The 23,703-nt window shown below is 38.6% G+C and overlaps 2 protein-coding genes, 1 long non-coding RNA gene and 1 pseudogene across 3 annotated transcripts in view; 3 read left to right on the top strand and 1 right to left on the bottom strand.

Moving 5' to 3' along the window:
* The window catches only part of LOC145479984 (uncharacterized), a 38,698-nt gene extending 32,738 nt beyond the window's left edge, over nucleotides 1-5,960 (bottom strand). Inside the window, exons 1-2 of the mRNA XM_081458474.1 lie at nucleotides 5,208-5,960; nucleotides 4,740-4,948 (exon numbers count right to left, since the gene is read on the bottom strand). Of these exons, the coding sequence (XP_081314600.1) occupies nucleotides 4,740-4,948; nucleotides 5,208-5,255 (257 nt within the window). The 5' untranslated portion in view covers nucleotides 5,256-5,960. The remainder of the gene's footprint in view (nucleotides 1-4,739; nucleotides 4,949-5,207) is intronic.
* An 11,461-nt stretch (nucleotides 5,961-17,421) lies between these two features.
* Nucleotides 17,422-18,872, top strand: LOC145480038 (uncharacterized). The gene has a single exon (XM_081458536.1). It carries the CDS (start codon nucleotides 18,245-18,247, stop codon nucleotides 18,743-18,745), a length of 501 nt encoding a protein of 166 aa, XP_081314662.1. The 5' UTR covers nucleotides 17,422-18,244; the 3' UTR covers nucleotides 18,746-18,872.
* A 685-nt stretch (nucleotides 18,873-19,557) lies between these two features.
* Nucleotides 19,558-20,921, top strand: LOC145468177 (uncharacterized). Its single transcript, XR_014042151.1, has 2 exons — nucleotides 19,558-20,435; nucleotides 20,665-20,921. It is a non-coding gene; the product is annotated as an uncharacterized LOC145468177 (long non-coding RNA).
* Nucleotides 20,922-23,385: 2,464 nt separating this feature from the next.
* Nucleotides 23,386-23,703, top strand: part of LOC145480042 (uncharacterized) — a 2,151-nt pseudogene continuing 1,833 nt past the window's right edge.

Below are 23,703 nucleotides of genomic sequence, written 5' to 3'. Positions count from 1 at the left end.
AATCCCAAAGTGCAGCTATTTCAAGTAGCCATTACTGAATTTAGATCACTTTCAACTAAAAGGAACAGGTAATGGAAAAAATGAATACTACCAGGTGAGTACTCTGTTTTAAGTAAATAATTTATTCACCAATTGTAAGGCTGATAGTCACTTTTTTTTCGTAAAAAAAATACATTTCATTCAGGTAACTTTGTCAACTTTTTGTTTAAGGAAAACAATACAGTGGGTGACATGACATTATTTCTCTCAGTAGATCATTAGATGCACTTAAGTGCAGTCAGTTAGTTGTGTAACCCTGACCAAGTGACCAAATGCGAGCCCATGTGCATGTTTTTCCCAGTTTGTCCCCAGAATAACGTCAGGAACACTATAATTGTTCTTTTAAAGCCTGGGCCAAACAATGATGGGTGTTTATATTACAGAGATTTAAAGACCATCGTTCAAGCATGGCCAAAGAAGTTAACAAAAAAAAGGCAGTACACTTGAAGGGGACATTAAACTTTAAACTTGGTAATGAGAGCAGTTACTAATTTTTCAATTAACAATTAGATTATGAGCTCAAGATTTGTATGAGGTCATGGAAAATGAGAGCAAAGAACCTAATATGTAATCCTTTTGGCAGAATTCTGACTAGTCTTCTTTCAAATAACAATTTCAAATGGTTTCCCTGCATAAAAGAAGTATTTATAAGTTTAAGCTTTACAACAAAAATATGTCAGGGTTAGGGTTAGGGTTTAGTAGTGCAGGGGTTAACTTCATCATTCTATGCATGTGACTAAGAAAAGGCCATTTAAACAATTAGACGTGTAGGATATGTGCCAGATTAGACCAGGACTTTCTTAAGGTGATTTGTCAGTATATGTTGCATTGCGCAGCCCTTAACTGGGTACACTTTTCGCGTCATTAGCGTGTGCTCCTACACTAAGCTTGACAGTGAAATAAATGCTCATTTTCTCTTAAATGAGCACGACCTATATGTTTTATAGCATAATTTTGGTGTACAAAGTATCCTCTTTAACCCATTGATGCCTGAATGAAATTGACCGCGACCCACTCCTAATTCCCTGGCCTTTTTTGGAATATTTCAGAGCGAGCGAAAGCACAAAAATAAACCATATGCGCAGTAACCACAGACACAAGATCAGGTTTCATGACATTGTTTATTTAAAGTTGACTAAATGAAGGGTCAAAATATTAAAAAATATTATCAAAAAGAACTCAACCTGATGTGTAAAACTGATGAGAAAACAAGAAATTATATTATTTCTTTACCACACGACAAAATGTCCCACAGAAGCTGAGAAAATTGACTTTGTGAAAACGAGTTAATTATTGACTTTGGAGGACAAAAATGAAACCAAATACAAAATATAACGGCTAACATTTGAGAAATCAACGAAAAATAAAAGCAAAAAACTCATGTAAAAATCAATCTGAAAACAAGAAATCGAGTAATTTCTTCACCGTGTGACGAAATATTACGGCGCTGCGAAAGAAAGATGAAAGTTGCAAAATCAAAAAGACGACAAAAACTAACCAATTATTTAGAGATCAGGCATATTTTAACTGTGTTAAATTAGTGGCCATTTAGTTCTTTTCTCAGCAGTTAAGTAGTAGCTGAATTAGACTCCAAAAAATATTTGAACAAAGCGAATAAACGAAATAAACAAAGCCCCTGGAGGTCGCCATACATTAAGGGTGCTTTCCATTATGCCAAAGATTCCGGAACTTTCAGTCAGAATTCAAACGGAAAGGTCCGTTTTGGTTTCTTGCAACCGGAATATTCAGAATTACCTCTGGAGGTGGTCCAATTGTTTCGGTTGGAATATTCCAATCAAGATTTGCTGTTCCATTTTTGACAAACTGGTTCTTTGCCCTAATTTGGGAATTCGGAAAAGGAATAAAAAGTGGCAAGAGCCATTCCTATTGGCTGGCGCAGTTTAATTGGAAAATGTCGTTCCATTTTCCTCGGGTATTCCCACTGATCTCTGACTGGTCGGTTTGCGTTTAAATGGAAAGCACCCTAAATATGCAGAAATCCAGTGTGCAAGTTACTGGTCACTTTTAAAACCTAAAATTCCCAAACAGAGGGAACCAAATGAAAGAAATGCGAAAGGAAGATTGATAACAATAAATCTTCATTCAAGCTGAGGCAAAAAAAAAACTATTTAAAAGCAAAAAATTGTTCAAAATTTCGCAGATGTGTTTCGCTGCATGACCGCACGTTCAAAATATTCTTCACGCTAACGTGAAAGCTCTGAGTTTCTCCCAACCACTTTTGCAGTCATTTTATCGGCCGTGGCATTATCAATCATTCCAAAAGTTGTGTTGAGGATACTAGACAAAGTGTCAAGTTTTATTAGATCAATGATCGATTAGCCTGATTGCGTGCCTAGGTCTTAGTAACGAACTTAGTTACAATGTTTACATATGCTTATCTAGTTTCCTATTGGTTTTGTAATCAGACCTTTTAGTGTCACCACGTGCATATAAAAGCTTAGCATTCTTTTAACAGAGTTTTCGTAACATTTCGCCTTGATTAGTAGTACCTTTGCTGTTCTTCATTTCCTAACCTTGGCACAAGCTGGACCGATATGTAAGTGATTTTCGTAGTCTTATTTAGTTTGTTTAGATTCAGTTTGTTCTATTTTGGGCGAAAGCAGATATATGTACAGAATCGTATACAACACAATTTTGGTTGTCTTCGATTCAAAAAGAGAACATTGCATAATTTAATTAGAGCCTTATTTGGAGAACGCCCACATTTAAGACTAGGCTATTCTGGGCTGTTGATCAGCCGCAAATGTTCATCTTTTGATTGTTTATGCAATCTCGAGTAGTTTTAACATAGTTTTATAATGATTTGTTTATGTTAATTTACGTTGTTCGTTGATATTTTGTTGCGTTATTGACGTAGACACATAGATTGTTACATGCCCCCTTGATCTTATGTTGCGCAGCATTTCAAGTAAATTGATTAGAACTTCGTTATATTGTTATTTCAGTTTACGATCGTTACTATTTGAAGCAATAAATCACCGCTAACCGCCAGCTTGGTTTTCCGTGATTCTTGCTACCTCGCAGACGACCCATAAGATAGTCCCGACACTTAGCAGACACGCCTCTAAGCGACACACCTCGAAGTTTGACTCATTTTTAAGTCGCCGCAAGCATTCCAAGTTGAATTCAACTTTAAAGCAATAATGTACATTGCCATTTTTGTTTTCTAAAGTCCAGGAAGCTGCTTTAAGTCCGTGATCTGTATTCAAAACTCACTTGAAAAAGCACTGATCGTCATGTTTTCGCGGCAGTTGAAGGAAAGACAAATTCTTCACCAAAAAGGTTTGAAGACTCTGTCTGTCTGACTCTGGGAGGGTAGGAAAGAAAATTGTTCTCACGTGCTTTTTTTCAGGCGGTTGCGGGCAGCACAAGGAAATGGAGGAGTTTTTTCGCACAGGCGGTTATGGGTGGCACAGGCGTCAACAGGTGATTCCTTAGTATTGCATTGCGCATCCCTACTGTGCATGATTTTCGCATCATTAGCGCATGCACATGAGCGCGTGCACATATAAAACGTAAGAGATTTACCTCAAACTAAGCTTGATAGCAAAATAAATGCTCCTTTTCTCTTAAACGAGCATGGTGATCCTCACTTTTTGTTTCATAATTTCAATAAGAACAATATCCTCAAAACCTGACAAAAAACTTAGCAGAAATCTATTGCTACTTTTGGCAAATGAAATAAATACCACAGAGGGAGACATAATGGGCCCAACACCGTATGTCCAAATTATGTTTCCTTTAAAGGATAAAAAAATGCAGGGTATTTGAAGACATTTTTTCTGGGATGTAGATGAATAAACAATCAAAGAAAGTCAAACTCTGTGTGATATTACACCCTGCATTGAAAAATAATCAAGCTTATTTGTTGCACATGGAGATTACCAAAAGTCACCTAAATAACTATTTGTCAGCATTGTGGAGTGAAAACAAGTACAATGACCCCCTCTTGTTACTACATTTTTAATATCTCCTTGTCCTGTAACAACAGCATACCAAGTTTCATCGGAAATCTTTGGCGGGTTCTCTTACGAGGTAATCACCTTTAGTCAAAAACTTACGAAAAAAATTTTCAGTGGAATAAAGATATAGCTAAAAGAGTACACAAAACTGTTATTCAAAAATGCAAATTATGACCTCGAAAACAATGTTTCCAGGAATGTTTTGAGTCAATGTCATTCAGAATTGTGTGATTTTTTCCATAAATTATATATTACATTGTTCCATGCTTCGGATACTTCTAGCTATCAAGATTGTTTTCAAGTATTGCTATAATAACCTTTGCTTCCAGCTACCACAAAATGTTACACGAACTGACGAAATAATGCGTGTGGTTAGGCATAAATGATGTAGGATTGGCCCATCATATCTCTTAAACGAGCATGGTGACCTACCCTTTTTAATGAATTTTTCAAAACAGTGCTTGGTAGGAAACATTTAGTGAAAGTTTCAAAAAAATTGCTGGGCAACTTTTACTTCTGAGCAATCACCTCAACCTCCCTCTAGACTTGCATGTGTCATTCATAAGGAGCACTTAAGAGAATGCCTGAACTAAAAAATGTTCTCAAAAGTGGATGGCATACTTTTGCAGACAAGTATCTGTATATTCATGCTAATTCTAATATGATGCACTCCATAGTCCTTATCAAAGTACAATATTCAAGAAAACTTAAGCTTACTTGATAGCCTCAATGAATTTCTTTTCCTTACAATCTTCTAAGACAATAAGAGCCATTTTGGTGGAAGAACACAACTTTGCAGCTGTAGTAATGCTAGATTCCTTGATGACCTTGAATCCAAATGACTCCAGCTTTTCATAGATTACTGGGGAATCTTCACCCTTTGATAAGGAAACATGCAGGCATGATCCCCTTTCAGAGTCATTTCCCTGAATAAACGAAGTAGCATATTAGATAAGCTTCCTTTTGAGGGAAAAGATTTGTTAGCTCTATATAGGACCTTGCTAAATGACTGTTGATATACCAGTAACTGACAGAGTTCAAAGAGGTGTACTTAAAACAATTGTGTTTCAGGAGAACATCATCATAAAAATGCGACCACACGCTCTGTTTAGCACGAGCAAGCGTCTCAGCAGTATGGACACGAATATTTTATGTTTGAAAGGTTTAGCAAAGCTTGAGACTAACCTCGACGGTTTGAGGAGTTTTGCCTGAATCCTCTTTACTTTCCACCATAGCTGGAAATGAGTAGGTTTTGAACTTTCTTTGCACTGGGACGCGAATGAGTTACAAATTGTTTTAAAAAGGCTCGCGACAATCGTTTTTTGTGCTTACGTGATGCACCGATCTCTCTTCTTGCCCAGTACTCTGCAGTACTTTCCCCAACTTTCCCCAGATTCAAATTTGTCGCCATTCTCGTTCCCATAGCTCTTTTCGCTTCTTTTTCTGACATCTGCCCATTAGCGTCCATAAAGCTTGTCAAGAGTTGTCTTTTCACACCAACTAGCTAGTCGAAGCAGCATTATTTTGCTCGCACCTCATACCGCGCAGTGAATTTCGTTCTAGTGCCAAGGCCCCACCGGCTAAGAGAAACGAAAAGGACCGAGAACAACACCGCGGAAATACGTTTTTGGGGGGCGCGATATAGTGTTTTACTGGACAGCGGTACGTTGTTTTCGCTGCGAGTCTTACCGACAGTGAAAAAGATACAACAACTTAGAGCGCATACTGTAAACTTAGCTTTTAAACTCCGCTCATTTGTTGGATAGTTCTCAGTTAATATTATATATTGTGCCAAAGCCAAACTGAACTTGCACACGGTGTGAAATTGTTGTTGTTTTGAGAGAGTTAATGCTCGCAAGCGGCGAGTCAGTGACAATTCACGTTATGATGCGCGCTATAAAGGCTAAAACTAGGAAGCTTTTGTGTAGCTGTAGCGGTGTTCTGAGGACATCAACTTCTCAAGTTTGTTGAATTGGTGGTCTTGAACCTATGAATCGGTTTGTCAACAACATTTCGATCAAATTCGTCGGGACGACATGCTCGTGTTCGTCCACTTGTTCGATTGGGGGCACTCGCATAAGTAAACGCGGTCATCCTATCATGGAATTATAGACCAAGTTGGCCGAAGCAGTGGTTCGTATGAATCTTGGTAGGACTGAAGCCCCAAAAGGGTTCAAAATCTGACCTCAACTCGAGGAAGAATTCACCGAGGTATGTTTTATTATAAAATATCCAATTTTAATAATACTGTACTTCAGGAAGCTTGAGGCTGGCGAAAATAAAATTTTAAATTTTCATGTTTATTATTGTTTCTTTGTTTCCTGTCATAATTTCGAATTGTTCCAGGTCACCATTTGTTTTGCGCTTTTTTTTTTTTCGTAAAGCGCGCCTGTGTCAACTGAGCGAAGGAGCCGCTATCTGGACCAGAAGTAAAATGGAATGCGTGGAGCTTTGTAATTTTCATTTCTGCTGCGCATTCATTTTTTGTCAGCCAATAAAAAAATTCGAATTTTTTGGTGCGTCCAGAGCTACTCGTCAACAACATTTTAAGACGAGTAGCACTGGGGACGAGAATGGCGATGACCTGGTAGAAGTGGTGTTTTCGGTCTATAATCGGGCACAGGAAAACCAACTCTGGAAAGGCACAGGTCAAAATTAACTGGACGTTTTCGACGTTTTGGAGTTTCCCAGGAGCATGCGTAGTCTTGCACACTGCACTTGTTCCAGATAGAGGAACGGCGTCATTTTGTAATTAGAAAATGAACACTCCATGGACAAGCAAGGAGTTCTCCTCACATATGTCTGTTAGAGATGCACCGTGTGCAGTCCAGGAATTTAAACAAGAACTTTGAGTTACTTATGTTAGCTGCGCGCGACCGGATGTGCGGACACGCATGATGAGGTTTGATGACATTAGGTCGCCGGAAAATTGAACAATTTTTCTTTCTTTCCTTCAATTTTCAGTGTGAGGATCCGGCAAAATATCTCGGCACTGAGATACCGAGTGCAGCACCGTTCCCGGATTGACTGCAGGCTCAAAACCCGCTGTTACAGATGACACCTCTCCTGCAAAGACAGACCAGTCCAAAGAAATGTACAATGTTCTATTTTTGATGCACATGCCGAAAGATTATGAACAATATCGGCTTCCAGAGAACTTTTCCTCAGAGAACGAGGAGAAGAAAATGCATTGAGACAATCATCAGAAAAATACCACTTCAATTGATAGCAGGGATAACCCAGTTACAAGAAGCAATGTACCCACTGCCGCGGAAACGATTGAAGAGAATCCTTTCACGGTAAACAATAACGGATATTGGTGGCTTCAGAAATCAGAGAATGCAAGCTGTATGGTGAACGAAAACATAGGTTTTGGATTTCTTGGGAAATGAAACTTCACCCTCTCCTGCTGAGAACAAAAACTATTACAAAGTCGATTCCTCTCAGAACATAGGCAACGAGTTGGACAAGGTGTGGGAAACAAATCATTGGGGCCGTTCCTACGGTAACATGTCAACCGTCATGGAGAACCACGCGATGTTACGCGTTTCAAGGATCCTGATAACGTTTCCCTGGGAACTGGCATCACAGCCTACTATACGTGCTGACAAACTGGAGCTGGTAGGACACGTTTGATGTGCTGATCATCCGCTGGATGATCAATTTTTGTGTTGTGGATTTGTACCTCACGGCGTGTTTCATCAAGGGAATCATCCAGCTGCTGAGGTAAGAATATGGCAGTGGTGATCTGATCCTATTTACGAAAAGTTGAAAGAAAACCGAAATGGAGAAAATGATACTAATTTCTATTGATTTTTCGGCTTGGTGGTGCAATGATTATTGAGTTGTTCCCTTGATCAAGCGGTTCAAGATCAAGTATCGACCGAGGTCGTTATGTTGCGTTCCTAGGCAACAAGAACCTACTCAGTTTCCCTGTTTCTCTCTCCACTCAAGTGTATAAATCATTACTGGCGCATTGTTGGGGCGAACCGAGAAATTCCGGAGGTAACTTCATGGCTTCGACCAGCGTCTTCTCCACAGAAGCTAAATTTGATTCTTTTGACATCGGAACGCACTTAGCATATATATGAAATAAACGGCATATATAGCAACTTCTAGCGGAAGACATCGATACGAATGCTTGCATGGTATTCAAGAAAGCCTTTCTTTTGTACTTTCGGGCTAATCTTTAGCCACGAGTAGCGGCCTTTTTATAGAATTAACAGAGAGAGAGAGCAAGCATTGTAGCTAAATTAATTCAATATAATATTCATTCTGGATTTCAAGTTAACCTTTGAGCCCCAAAAAAGTTCTGAGAGACAGTATGTGAAAGCAGAGCGCTTCTTTGTAATGTACAAAGTAGAACTTTGTTTTGCTTGCCCTGCCGGCTTTTCTTCCTTCTGTGATTTCTTCTTTTTTACCCAAAATAAGGGGGAGGGGGCCCCGGGCCCCTCCCCTAGATCCGCCACTGATCCAATAGATGATGGACTGTCTCTCTAATATATTCAAACTCCACTCTCTTTCGTCGTCTTTTGTACTTTCATGCAAACTCTATCAAATTGGGCAAAATTGCCACATTTATCTCAATCTTTCATCAACGTTTGGTCCATGCAAATTCATACAACTGTAAACTCTTCTTTGTTTTTCAAACTCAAGCCCCCATAATATTTCACCCTTAAAGATTATTTGATATTTCAATCCCCCGTGAGAAAGAAGATGTTAACTGTACATTTTACCACAATACCATGCAAACATTTCACGGCCCATAAAGTAAAAAGAAAGCCATAATTTTTGCAATATTTGTCCCCGTACTAACGACATTGTGTACGTTAGGTTTGAGGATGTAGGTTTTATGAGAGTTGTTAAAGTTTTAAGAGGTGCCCTCTGTAATTTTCAACTATGGCCATTTGGACCAGAAAAAATCAAATTCCTCAAACTTTCTCAGATGAATGGTCTAGATAAGTGATTCACAAAAATATTACTTTTAGTTCAATTCGATTCGTATTTTAGCGCTGGGGCCACCATCTTGGTTTTGCCCCTCTGAGAGGGCTTTCAGCGGCCATTTTAGGGCACATTTTTAATAATTTGCTATACAAAGAAAACGATCTAACTCCGGGTAAAAACCCTTTATTCGAGACAAGCAAATGTTTCTTGTTACATCGAGAGGTTGTTTTGGCAATTTGATCCTCACCTGATTTTTCTACAGAATTTTAAATTTCTTCCCTTTCGGACTACACATGAAGCGCCATAAAAAAGGCGAAGTTTAAAGGAAAATATCGCCAAAAGTACATCACTTGAAATCCCAAAACTACCCTCCACTTAAAGAGCAATGTCGCACCTGTAAAAACATGCAATAAAATTTTGGGGCAGTTAAAACAGTAAAATGTTAGAAGAAGAAGTTTAAGCTGTGTTTTTGTCAACAAAGACCGCCGCCCTAATTAGCATAATAACGTGAAAATAACGATGCACAGAGAAAATAATGATATATTCCACTTATCTCGCGACATGTCGACAACTGGATGTTCCACGATGCCTCATGTTATATTTCCAGTATGTTTCAGCCACATTTTCGGTGATTAGTGTAGGAAATAACTCTCAGACATCGCCACGGTTAAGCAGATTTCAACTCTCCGAAGCCCGCTTCATAACATCTATCAATATTATTTGTCTTTCGCCCCATAAGCCGCCGTTTACAAGAAGTTTAACAATTTGCTGAGATCCTAACTGACCCAGAAGTCTGTTAGCAGCCTTCCTTTTAATCAAGGATTCTCATCAAGAACTCGTTTAAGCTCAGTTCAGTTTTGATCTGTTGTGCACCCGCCATTATTCCACAGATTGCGTTACATTTGACAAATGCGCATTCCAACGGGTAGGGGTAGGATGGGTAGGAAGTGAAAATGTAACCGACATTAAAGCCATTTTACGCATTTCTGTGGCTAAACTAGTTACTGGCTTTCCCAGAATGATTTGAACATGAGCTTCTGCTTGCAGGTATTTTCTAGGTTATTTTTGCAGGGTAGGGTGGGGAGGTGGGGGGGGGGGGGGGTCGTGCATTAAAAAAAAAAAAGAAAGAAAAGAAAAAAGATAACGATGGACAGTATCAAGTCAAAAGATTATGATCTGTGTATCTTGATCAGCTTTATCAGATCATCAGTGAGGCCCTATTAGGGGTTTTCAGGATACTGGATATTTGGGTAAAAAATTAACAGGATGCAAGAAATGTAGGGGAAAAATTAATGCGGTAGAGCATGTTTAGATCAGATAAAGCGGGACAGTTGTGTCTTTCGCTGCCGGAAGTGCCATCAAATTTTGCAAAAGACAACAGACTGACGAATAGTGCGCAGGAAGTAATGATAAGCGACATTTTATTGAAACTACTTACATTTTCTTAGCCGTGTCACTTTTCCATCAGAAAAGAAAATGCTCAGAAAATTACTGAAGGGCAGTTAAGGACGGTACCTTCTTTTTTAGGCATGGTTTAAACGCCACGCGCGCGCTTGGGTTGGAACTAGTGACGTAATTAACTACCCTACCAAGCGTGCGACTTAAAAAAAAATCTATTGTGGCCGAAACAAATTTCGCACTAAAATTACGAGCATGTACTAAAACCGGGATTACCAGAAAAGCGGCATATCGCTAAGCACTAACTGTGAGCGGCTTCCAGCTGAAAAACTACCTTTTATCGTATCCGTAGAAAAAATCATACTGAAATTCAACTGTAGATGGCATAATGCGCGCGCAAAACAACTGCGAGAGACGTCAATGTTTAACTTACTTGGAAAGTAACAGGAAAAAAAGTAACGGACACCGACAAAGTTTTCGAAAGGATGAAACAACTCATTTAACTTTTAACAAAGGGGTGATTACAGCTACATTTTATGGTATGAATTGGAAGTGGCGAGCTTATTCGGCAATGCATTAGTTTTGGCTGTGAGGAAAAGTTATGTAGACTGTATTTTGGCTAAGCCAGAGGAGTGCTGTTGCGACGATTCTGTTATTAAATACATATCAAAAGTGGTTTAATGTTACCACTTACCACGTAGTTTAAAGATGTTTTTTAATATGTTTAGTTTTCTGCATGTAAAGGCGAACCTTAGGAGAATCTGTGAAGAAATATCTTTACCCTTTTTTTCAGAAAAATGCTACCGTCAGCAGTAGCTAATTATCTCGGAAAAATTAATGACTACCCCCAGGTTTCTTTGTGGATTCTAATAACCCTGGCTAAGATCTACTTTTTCACGTTTTCTTAATCTGGTGGAACTGGACGTTTGTATTTTGTAGGCACCATTCGTTATGAGCCTGAGGCACCCCACAGCCGCTAATGTCGTTCAGTTCTGTGATGGAGCACAGCTGCATGTCTGCACAAGACTAGTTTTCAACCCTATGCAGAGCGCTTTAAAATACCCGCATCTATCAAGCGAAGCACTAATGTTGACGCTTAGCTTTTTAAAGACATTATAGATGCGTTTAAGGCACACAAGTTGAATGAGTCATAAGCAATTGGATGAGTTAACTGACACTTGTCAAAAATATCTGCAGCTTGATTCTCAGCAGTTGTTGGTCTTCTTGGAGGACCTTCTCCTGTCTGTTTCTAAGCTTTGAAGCCATTCTCGAGAGGAAGGATTAAACGTGACAAGGAGTCAGGAACTCATCACAGGTGAACCGCCTAATTCTGGCCTCATCTTTTGAGTGCCTCATCTTTTGTGCTACAGTAATTGCTTCGACTTTTATGGCCGTTTCCTGACCCGAGAAAAACTTAAGATACACAGATCATAATCTTTTGACCTGATACTGTCTATCGTTTTCTTTTTTCTTTTCTTTTTTTTTTTAATACACAACCCCCCCCCCGCCCCACCTACCCTGCAAAAGTAACCTAGAAAATACCTGCAAGCAGAAGCTCATGTTCAAATCATTCTGGGAAAGCCAGTTACTATTTTAGCCACAGAAATGCGTAAAATGGCTTTAATGTCGGTTACATTTTCACTTCCTACCCATCCTACCCCTACCCGTTGGAATGCGCATTTGTCAAATGTAACGCAATCTGTGGAATAATGGCGGGTGCATAACAGATCAAAACAGAACTGAGCTTAAACGAGTTCTTGATGAGAATCCTGGTTCAGTTAGGATCTCAGCAAATTGTTAAACTTCTTGTAAACGGCGGCTTATGGGGCGAAAGACAAATAATATTGATAGATGTTACTACGATTATCAGTTGAGTAAGGCGGGACGAAAGTTTGGTCACCAAGTTTTAACGTAAAATCGTGTTGTTGTCACGGGCAACTTACCTCGTTTCCGTTGGTAACAATATCAACAGCCGTTGGTCGCCTGTCGCGTCGCCTACAATTTCGCGCGCTTTGCTGTCAATTGACGTCAAAGGCCGACAAGTTGCCAATGGATACGGAGCCAGTTGCTCGTGACAACAACACGATTTTTACGTTAAAACTTGGTGACCAAACTTTCGTCCGCCTTACTCAACTGATAATCGTAGTATGAAGCGGGCTTCGGAGAGTTGAAATCTGCTCAACCGTGGCGATGTCTGAGAGTTATTTCCTACACTAATCACCGAAAATGTGGCTGAAACATACTGGAAATATAACATGAGGCATCGTGGAACATCCAGTTGTCGACATGTCGCGAGATAAGTGGAATATATCATTATTTTCTCTGTGCATCGTTATTTTCACGTTATTATGCTAATTAGGGCGGCGGTCTTTGTTGACAAAAACACAGCTTAAACTTCTTCTTCTAACATTTTACAGTTTTAACTGCCCCAAAATTTTATTGCATGTTTTTACAGGTGAGACATTGCTCTTTAAGTGGAGGGTAGTTTTGGGATCTCAAGTGATGTACTTTTGGCGATATTTTCCTTTAAACTTCGCCTTTTTTATGGCGCTTCATGTGTAGTCCGAAAGGGAAGAAATTTAAAATTCTGTAGAAAAATCAGGTGAGGATCAAATTGCCAAAACAGCCTCTCGATGTAACAAGAAACATTTGCTTGTCTCGAATAAAGGGTTTTTACCCGGAGTTAGATCGTTTTCTTTGTATGGCAAGTTGTTAAAAATGTGCCCTAAAATGGCCGCTGAAAGCCCTCTCAGAGGGGCAAAACCAAGATGGTGGCCCCAGCGCTAAAATACGAGTCGAATTGAACTGAAAGTTATATTTTTGTGAATCACTTATCTAGACCATTCATCTGAGAAAGTTTGAGGAATTTGATTTTTTCTGGTCCAAATGGCCATAGTTGAAAATTACAGAGGGCACCTCTTAATACGCTACGAATTGGTAGAAAATGTACCAGTAGCCATCTTTTTTCTTGTAAAGGATTGAATATGTACTAAGTAAGTAAGCAAGCAAGCAAGAAAGCAAAAATGCAAGCAAGCAGGCAAGCAAGCGAGCAAGCGAGAAAGCGAGAAAGCAAGCAAGCAAGCGAGCCAGCGAGCCAGCAGGCGAGCAAGCAAGCAAGAAAGCCAGCAAGCAGGGCAGAAAAAGGCCGGTACGTATAAGCGCCCTGCAGCAAGCGAGCAAGCAAGCGAGCAAGCTTTAAATCTTAAAAGGAAAAAGCGTGGAAGCAATTCAAGTACCTCCGACAACGAATTGAGGTCTCCGGAAGAAAACATAGGCACGCAAGGCGTGCAAGAGTTATTTTTTTGGGTGAGGTGTCGGAGATAGGAGCATTCATGGAGCTGTTTACAGTAATGATTTGGTTAATTTGACAAGTGTTTTTGGTTTTTATGTACAGCAAGAAACAAACTGTTATGATGTACATGCGATGTCACATCGATCATGGTAAGATAGCTAAATAGTAAGCCATAAAATGTTTGACTGAACAAACTAAAGTAGTCTGACACGTCTCCAGATTAATGTAGATACCATCTTATTTTCTAACAGGCAATTTGATTCGTTCTTTGATACAACCCGCACTGTGATCGGTGTGACACGCGCACATGCATAACTCCCTCACTCACCGATCACATAACCCTTCCAACCCCCAAGAGGAATTTTTGCTCAAAAATACTCAAGTTAATTTAGAGACTTTTTCGCATTTTATACGAGTCGTACGTTTATCCTTTTTACACAACACAACACAACACAACACAACACAACTTCACTGAAAATAGAAAGAAAGAGAAAAAAACCTCTGACACGTTGAAAGTCTGATTTAATTAAATTGCACTTTAACTTGGTGCCACGCAGTCTTCAAAGAAGATTTGAACAGTTTTCATACTTTTTACCTTTAAAAATATCGGACTGAAATGAATGTCATCAAATAAAACTATCAAACTGCTACTGCAGAGACGTAAAAACCGTCCAGAAGTGAAAGCTTTTTTTGTTTAATATCCTGGGAACAAGAGACAAACTAACTTCCGAGTTAGGATTTTGAGTTGCATTTCGAGTTGGATTTTCGAGTTAGGATTTCGAGTTGGATTTTCGAGTAAGGATATAGAGTCGGTTTTTTTTACTAGTAATCCAGCTGCAACGAATCGGCGAGTTTGTCCGTAAACCGTCTCGTAGATTTCCAGTCCAATACAGCCAACAAAAGAATTCCTGTAGGGGTGGGGTTAGTGTTTTGCCTTTTTATTGCGCGTAAACAGCTACATTTAAATCACGTGGTGCTAGAACGACCAAAAGGAGGAATAAACCTATACATCGAGCTCGAGAAACATAAGCTCGATCAGATAGCTGCAAGGAACAAAAGAATGTTTCTGGAGAAACGTATAGCTTTCTCGAAGTAAAGCTACGGCGTCTCAGAAGAAAAACGTACAAGGACAAACGATATAATATCCGTGATAAGAATCTATCCACTATACTTGCAAACAGTTTTAATCGCAGCCGGCCCGGCGTCACAATATAGAATGCAAGTAAGCAAAATTCATATTTTGTCCCTCGGAAGCAAACACATGGAGACTTAAAACATATCTTGCAATACCAATGAGCCTAAAAAAGGCAGGGGTGTCAAACGCGACGAAGCGACATGCAGATAAGAGCGGAAATCATGCAGACCTATGACCTCTAAAACTTTTGCTATAGCACGGTCTTACGGCTCAACTCTACTTAAAATTCCTCCTTGTAACACAACATGAATTGCCCTTCATAAACACGAGTGAAGCAACAAAAAGGTCGATTGACCGAACAGAGAACGGCAAATGTACAGATGTCACCAACCGTAGGAGTCGTGTAGGCTTGATTAGCCATCTAGTGCTAGAAATCTAGAAAAAATGCTGTTAAAAAAAACAAAACAAAAAATAACGAGGTCGAGCTTCAAACAAATAAGGATCGAAAAGTACATTACGCCATTGGCTAGCTCTATCTTGACCAATAGAAGTCGTGCTTGGCCTGTCAACCATTTAAATCATCAAACCACTGAAAATTTATTGAAATCCCGCCAAAAAATCTAACTCGAAAATCCAACTCGAAAATCCAACTCGAAAATCCAACTCGAAAATCTAACTCGAAATCCAACTCGAAATCCAACTCGAAATCCTAACTCGGTAAATAGGCAACCTCTGGGAACAATAGCCGATAACTTGTCAGCTCTAATTGAACTTACTCCCATATAAAAAACAAAAGTGTTAAGTTACTATTTGTTACCAAAGATAGCAAACATCTTGTGGGAAAGAGTGGTGACGATTCGTCCGCTCTAATTGAATTTACTCCCTTGTGAAAAACAAGAGTGTCAAATTACACTTTGTAACTAAAAAACAAAAATATCTCGTTATATTTGCATGCAACAAGAACAAAACAATCGTTACCCGCACTTACTATTGTAAACGTTAGAACTGTTTCAAATCTGAAGTCTCGTCTCCTCTAAAACATGTCCTAAGAACTAAAAGCGACGATTCGTGACCTCTAATTGAATTTACTCCTTGTGAAAAGCAGAAGTATCAAGTTACCTTTGTAACTAAAAAGGAAAATATCCCGTTCATTTGCATACTACTAACTCACGAACTGTTTTAAACCTCAAGGCTCATCTCGTTCATTTAACTAAAATCCTCAGCCTAACCCACAGAAAATGTCGAAGTAAACCCAATATATGAATACTTCCTCCTCTTTTATAGAAGAATAAATATGGCCGTTCTGAACTCTATCGAGATCAAATCTTCTCACATACCATTTACCTTTACAACAAGAAATTTGATGGTTGTTTATAGTAGATCCAATCTGATTGGTGTGACATACATACATCTCTCACTCACTCACTCACTCAGTCACTCACTCACTCACTCAGTCACTCACTCACTCACTCAGTCACTCACTCACTCACTCAGTCACTCACTCACTCAGTCACTCACTCACTCACTCACTCACTCACTCACTCACTCACTCACTCACTCACTCACTCACTCACTCACTCACTCATCCATTGAGCCGTCCATAACATACCCAACGCGTCGACTAAGAGGTATTTTTTTTTACAAAAAATAACTCAAAAGTAGACAGAAAGAAAAAAACCTCTCTGACACGTTGAAAGTCTGATTTAATTAAATGCACTTTAACTTGACGCCACGCAGTCTTTAAAGAACATTTGAACAGTTTTCATACTTTTTACCTTTAAAAATATCGGACTAAGATGAATGTCATCAAATAAAACTATTAAACTGCTACTGCATAGACGAAAAAACACTCTAGAAATGAAAGCTTCTTTTTTGTTTAATATCCTGGGAACAATAGCCGATAACTTGTAAGCTCTAATTGAATTTACTCCCATATGAAAAACAAGTGTCGAGTTACCATTTGTAATTAAAAATAGCAAACATCTCGTCGGAACAAGTGGTGACGATTCGTCAGTTCTAATTGAATTTACTACCTTGTGAAAAGCAAGAGTGTCAAATTACCCATTGTGACTAAAAACTAAAAATATCTCGTTATATTTGCATGCAATAAGTACAAAGCAATCGTTACCTGCACTTACTATTGTAAACGTTAGAACTGCATCAAATCTAAATAGTCTCGTCTCCTCTAAAACATGTCGTAAAAACTAGAACCGACGATTCGTGACCTCTAATTGAATTAACTCCTTGTGAAAAACAAAAGTATCAAGTTACCCTTTGTAATTAATAATAAAAATATCTCGTGCCATTTGCCTACTACTAACTCATGAACTGCTTCAAAACTCAAGACTCATCTCGTTCATAACTAGCTACCATTACACTGAACATGCACTCTAAAACAACCCAATGTATGTATCTAACTGTCACAATCCGCTCCAAACCGGACTAAAAATCACAAACCGGCAACATACACCTCAGTCTTTATTTTTCAATTACCAAAGTCCTTGTGTTTAATACAATAAAACGTCCAAGACTTCATATACCTCACTAAAGTTATCATGAACGAAAACAATTTCCTTTTTCTCTTACTGCAATTCGTGCTGGCTATTAATGTGAAAAAGCGAAAACCCTGATAACATTGAAGAGAAAAGATTTAGTTTCGTCTCAAACGCATCTTCTCATTCCAGTGGTAAACAAGAACCATTATAATTGTAAATCGTTACAGAATAATATATTTTTGTTCTGTTGACAAAATTAATTGTAGTCTCTTCGCTTTTCACAGTAAAAGTTGTCAATGGATGCTGACATTGACTACACGTCCGGAACACTCACTACGAACTCTGCAGCAATATTTAGGTTTCAATACAACACGCAAACGATTTGAACCTGGTCGCAACCTCATCAAATTCCCAGTAGTGCATTCCGCTCCCCTAAAATACAATTGTTCCTATCATTCAAATTTTAAACCTAGTAGCAGAGCGGTTAAGACTCATTTAATTGAAAACTTGTCTAATGGGAAAAGCTCACCCTTCATTGCATGCTCGTAGTTATATGCCAAACACACTGTTTCTTTGACTGATTATCCAATTGCAACTGTTTATCAAACCCGCCCACAAAATCCTCGCCTCAGAGGATGTCGAAATAAGTCCAATACATGAATAATTCCTCCTCTTTTATAGAAGAATAAATATGGCCGTTCTGAACTGTATCGGAATCAAATCTCCTCACATACTATTTACCTTCACAACAAGAAATTTGATTGGCTGTTTATAGAAGATCCAATCTGATTGGTGTGACATACATACATCTCTCACTCACTCACCCATTGACCCGTACCATACCCGACGCGCCGACTAAGAGGTATTTTTTTTTTTAAAAAATATCTCAAAAAGGGCCAGAGATAAGCCTTTGAACGTTGACTTAGCGTCGTCTTGAGGGGACAAAATTCCGCAGCACATGGAAATGACTCAGGACCTTGGAGCAAAAGCTGACCTTATTCTTTCTAGTCTCGAAGCAGTAAATTCAAAACTTGAGTCAATTAACGCTGTGGTTGTTAGCCTAGAAAAGAAACTGAGCAAAGTACAGGCCAGAGTCGAAATGCTCGAACAAGATCAGGCGAAGTTGAAGGACGCCATTAGAGATATACATGATGGCCTCCAAGCATTGAATACCATTGTTGAAACAAGTAAGACCGCTGGTGATAGAGTTAAGAATTACTGTTATGACAAATACAAGGATCTGCAAGATCAATTGTTGTACGCGGAGGTTTATCAACGGCGCGAGAATCTTCGCTTTTATAGCATAGAAGAGAAGACCGGTGCTAAGGAAGATACCAACTCCGTTCTTCAAGAATTCTTTGTGCAAGTGCTGGAGATTCACCCAGAAGAAGTTCAAAAAATTGAGTTCCAACGGGTGCACAGAGAAAAACAAACGAAGACGGAAACCCGAGAGCGATAATAGCGAGGTTTCTACGTTATCAAGATCGAGAATTTATCTTTTCCCGAAAACGAGTCTTTTGAAAGATTCTCAGTTTGGCATCTCAGCGGACTTGCCGAAGGAGATTGTTAAAAGGCGCAAGGAGCAGTTTAAGAAGTTGATTGAGGCAGGAAAATCCGGTAAGTTTGAGTTTTTCAGTCGTGCGGACCCAAACAAGCTTTATATTGAGAGAGTTTTGGCACCGTTATAAACTGACACTCGCGTTTTGCTAGCAAAATTTCGTTGTCATGTCATTAAGATCTTTCTCTATAGACACTTAAATTTACAGTGTATGTTAGCATAAAATAACAATGTCAAACAGTATATTTGAGGATGGTTAGGGTACGTTACGTTGACTACATGAATTTCATGTTTAGGGTTACAGGGATGTTATTGTTTATCGTTCCGCGTTAAGCTTACATTTAAGGCCGTAAGGTGGTAGATTTTCTTTTTGGAGAGTCGACATCCAACACGAATTGGGCATTCACCATCTTTTGTAGTTGCAGTGTCCCGTTCGGTGTTTTTTCGATTCGATCCACAGTAGTGACGCAGTTTTTTCCGGCTACTATAAAATATGTCGTTAAGGTTTCAGTGTCTCGTGTTGCATGTTTTTATTTTTTATAATGTAGTTTACTGCATAAAATTTTGCTGTTTGTTAAGTATAGGATCAAATTCAAATTCAAGGTCAATTTCTCTCAAGCTGGCTTTGCAAGCAACGAGCCACATTTGCAACCACATTTGTTTTGATCGGTGGAATTTAAACGGAATATTATGCAAATATGACTCCTAGCAATATTGATTTTAAATTATTGCCACTAAATGCTCGAGCGATTCAATCTTTTGAGAAGCGAAAAGGCATTGTTTGGGTGGTTAATGAAAGATAGAGCGGATATTTGTTTTTTGCAAGAATCATATAGTACTCCTGAAGTGGAGAAAATTTGGAAATCTCAATGGAAAGGGGAAATGTTTTTGTCGCATGGTACGGAACATAGTAGGGGTGTCCTCCTTCTAATTAAAAATTCTTTAGAGTTCGGACTTAAAACTATAAAAGTGGATAAAAACGGCCGTTTCATCATCTTAGAAGCAAATGTTCAGGATCATCCCTTTCTCTTTGTTAACTTGTATGCCCCGAACAAAACAAACGAGCAATCTACATTTTTGAGGAAGAATTGGATAACTTTTGTCTAGCGGAAGATTGTAACATCGTAATCGGTGGTGATTTTAACGTAATTTTCGACCCTGATCTGGATGGAAATGGCGGAAACCCAAGACGAAAAGAATCGGTTAAGTGCATTGAGAACATCTGCCTTGCTAATGATTTAATTGATATATGGAGGATTAGAAACCCAAATATAAAACGTTTTACATGGCGTCAGAAGACGCCCGTGATCCAAAGGAGGCTCGATTTCTGGCTAGTAAGTAATGGTATGCAGGAAGATACTGATAATGTTGATGTCATTTCATCGGTTAAATCTGATCATTCAGCAATTGTGTTATCTATAAATGGAATTGAGAATAGATCCCGTGGTCCCTCGTTTTGGAAGCTTAATTCAAGCTTGTTAGATGATGAGGAATATGTGTCTTTGATTAATATGAAATACCCATTATGGCCGAACGATGAATTCAAAGAAGTTACAGATCCGAGGCTTTTCTGGGATCTGATGAAGTCTATGTTACGATACAAACTCAACTTATGTAAACCGGAAGTGTTTTATGTAGACCGGAAGTAGTTGTAAGCTCAACACCAGGTTGAGGCTATGTATTGCACCATATTGAGTTGTTACACGAGTCCATGTTGTGATGTAGAAGTTTTCGTCCTCTACGAATAAAACTTGAGTTCCAGTTGCTGTCTCTGATGTTTTACTCCACCGAAGAACATGGCCACGCTCGCAACAGTATAGAATTCGCCAAGAAAGTATTTCTTACAGTAAACTGAAAGCCAAAGAGCGACGGTCAAAAATGGCAGCATTAGAATCTAAGCTCAATGACTGTCAAAAAATGTGTGATCAAGATCCTTCGCCAGAAAATATGAACATGTTTGAGGTTTTGAAGACAGAGTTTGAGCTCCAGAATGATTACATCACCCAAGGGGCAATAATACGAACCCGAGCCACCTGGTACGAGCAAGGAGAAAAAAGCAACAAATATTTTTTAAATTTAGAAAATTCCAGAGGTAAGGAAAGTTCAATTCGGAAGATATTTAAGGAAGATGAATCCTCAACATCAAATCCTCAAGTGATTATGAAGGAACTTTGTTCCTTCTATTCTGACCTTTAAAAAAAAGTATAAATGAGAATAGTGAAACTTTGACAGATTTATTTATGAGGGATTTACATCTTCCGAAATTGACCTCGGACCAAAGAAAAAGATGCGATGAAAAATTAACGGCAGGAGAATGTTTTAACACTTTAAACACTTTAAACACATTCCAAAACTCCAGGGAATGACGGGCTCACGGTAGAATTTTATTTAGTGTTCTGGCGAATAGTAGGTAAGCATCTGATTGATTGCTTTAATTATGCACATGATCATGGCGAGCTCTCCAATTCTCAAAAACAAGCTTAATTACTTTCTTGGAAAAGAAAGGAAAGGACAAAACGCTGATAAAAAACTGGCGCCCAGTTTCCCTAATCAATGTGGACGCCAAAATAACTTCTAAAACTTTAGCCAAACAATTGGAACCAATCTTACCCGAGTTAATTCAATGCAGTCAAAATGCGTACGTAAAAGGAAGGTCAATTTTCGACGCTGTAGGAACTATTGACGATATTATGGAATGCGCCAAACATACGAAAATGTCAGGCATTCTTGTTGTTATTGACTTTGAAAAAGCGTTTGACTCTTTGGATCATACTTATCTTTTAAAAGTTCTCAATGCATTCAACTTTGGGTCATCTTTTATTCAATGGATCCGTACTTTGTATTCAAATATATCAAGTTGTGTTATCAACAATGATTTTACATCAGATTATTTTGCAGTTGGTCGAGGTGTGCGGCAAGGAGACCCACTCTCACCTCTTCTCTTCATATTAGGATTAGAAATTCTGGCATGCAGTATTCAAAAAAATAACAGGATTCAGGGTATTCAAATTGGCAATTCCGAGGTTAAAGTGACACTTTTTGCAGATGATTTGACCTGATTTCGCCGTAACAGATCCTCACATGATTGTTTACCAGAGTGCCTTAGTAAATTCTCGCAATGTTCTGGTCTCAAAATAAATGAGGAGAAGACTGAATTTTTTAGTTTAGGCACAAGGAATTCAGAGTTTGAGACTTTGCCTCATGAATTTAAAACTTCTATTAAAATCCTTGGTGTGCATTTTGATTATAAAAATGTAAGGAGAAAGAAAGCCAACTTCGATTCTGTCCTGAAATCCATCAAAAAGGTATTGAATATGTGGAAGTGGAGGGGCCTGACGCTCATTGGTAGAATTCAAATAGTGAAATCATTGGCCATACCCAAAATTATGTCCAAGGCATCTTTAATTCCAGTGTCCAGTGAACTCGTTAAAGAAGTTAATAAAGAACTTTATTCGTTTATCTGGAAGGGCAAGGACAAGGTCAAACGTTCAGCTTTAATAAATGATATTGAAGATGGCGGTTTAAAAATGCTGGATCTTAAATCTATGATCTCTGCTCAAAGAGTCGTGTGTGTAAAGAAATACGTTGAAAATTATGAAAGTCCCTGGAAGTATGTTTTGGATTTTTATCTCACGAAAGTGGGTGGGAAATTTTTGTTTCAATGCAATTTTGATAATCGGACATTATCCATTAGTCTTCCTATCTTCTACAGAGAGTGTTTGCAAGCCTGGTCTTCTATAACAAATTACGACTCGTCATCTTATGAAGGGTTAATGAATCAAATTATCTGGAACAACAAGTATATTTTAAGGGAGGGGAAATCCATTTTTCAGTCGGTTTTCTATAATCTAGGAATTCTTAAGGTTGGCGACCTGGTTTCTAAGGAGGGTGTTTTTCTCAAAAGTGACAAAATTCTGAATTCCTCTTTTTCCCCTTGTTACTCCTTTGCCCTAATGGGTGTGTTTTTGATGCTATCCCAAAGGAAAGGCGTTCTATAATTAAACCAAACCCATATTGTGCTCCCTCTCCTATGGATCGAGCTTGTTTTGAATTAATAATTGCGGGTAAAACGATGGACCTCGCTAATGTTACATCTAAGTTGGTCTACAACGAATTTCGCTCTTTGAAGCAAACTCCTGACACTGCGAAAGCTAAAATTTTGAGTAAATACAATGATCTTACCATTGACTGGAAAAAGTTGTATTCTTTAGCTTTAACTAAGAGAATTGCAATATAAAATTTTAAACCTGATTATTTTCACATATAAAAAACTTCACCGGTTCAAAATGGTAGAATCCCCTTTAGGTGCCTTTTGCAATGCAGAGGAGGAATCCCTGGAACATTTATTTTCTTTTAGTGAATCATATTCTTTTGCTTGCTAAATATTTTATTTATAAGTGCAAGCTTTCTAAAGTTATTCCATCAATTTTAGTCTTCAAAGCTAAGTTAAAAACAGCCTATAAATTAGAATTATATATTGCAAAAGAGAAGGGAATTTTACTAAATCATTACAAAAAGTGCGATAACTTTCTGTCTTGGGTGTCTTGATGCCTTACATATTTATATACAGGTAACTTTTTTTCTTTGTTTTTGAGCCGTTTTTATTTGTATTTCATTCGGCCCACGTCATTCTCGTCCCCAGAGCCCACGATCCTTCTGGCCTGTGGCAGGGATTGAGAGCTCTGGCCAACGCAGCGGTCAAACGTCTGCGCATGTGCGAGCAATGGAGCAACTAAAAGGCGGCCAAATATTTTCATGACATTCTTTTCGTGGGTCATCGGCATCCTATAAATGACATTTTCCTCGTTATTTATATATTTGTTTATGTTTTAGCATGTACAACGAGAACTAACAGAAAT

The sequence above is a fragment of the Orbicella franksi genome, chromosome 2 (assembly GCF_964199315.1).
Source record: "Orbicella franksi chromosome 2, jaOrbFran1.1, whole genome shotgun sequence".
Taxonomy (NCBI): domain Eukaryota; kingdom Metazoa; phylum Cnidaria; class Anthozoa; order Scleractinia; family Merulinidae; genus Orbicella; species Orbicella franksi.
Note: the sequence above shows the minus strand (reverse complement) of the source record. Positions and strands in the feature narration are given on the sequence as shown.

Excerpts from the sequence above, each read along its gene's own strand:
- LOC145480038 (XM_081458536.1), top strand. The coding sequence starts at position 18,245 with ATGGAAATGACTCAGGACCTTGGAGCAAAAGCTGACCTTATTCTTTCT.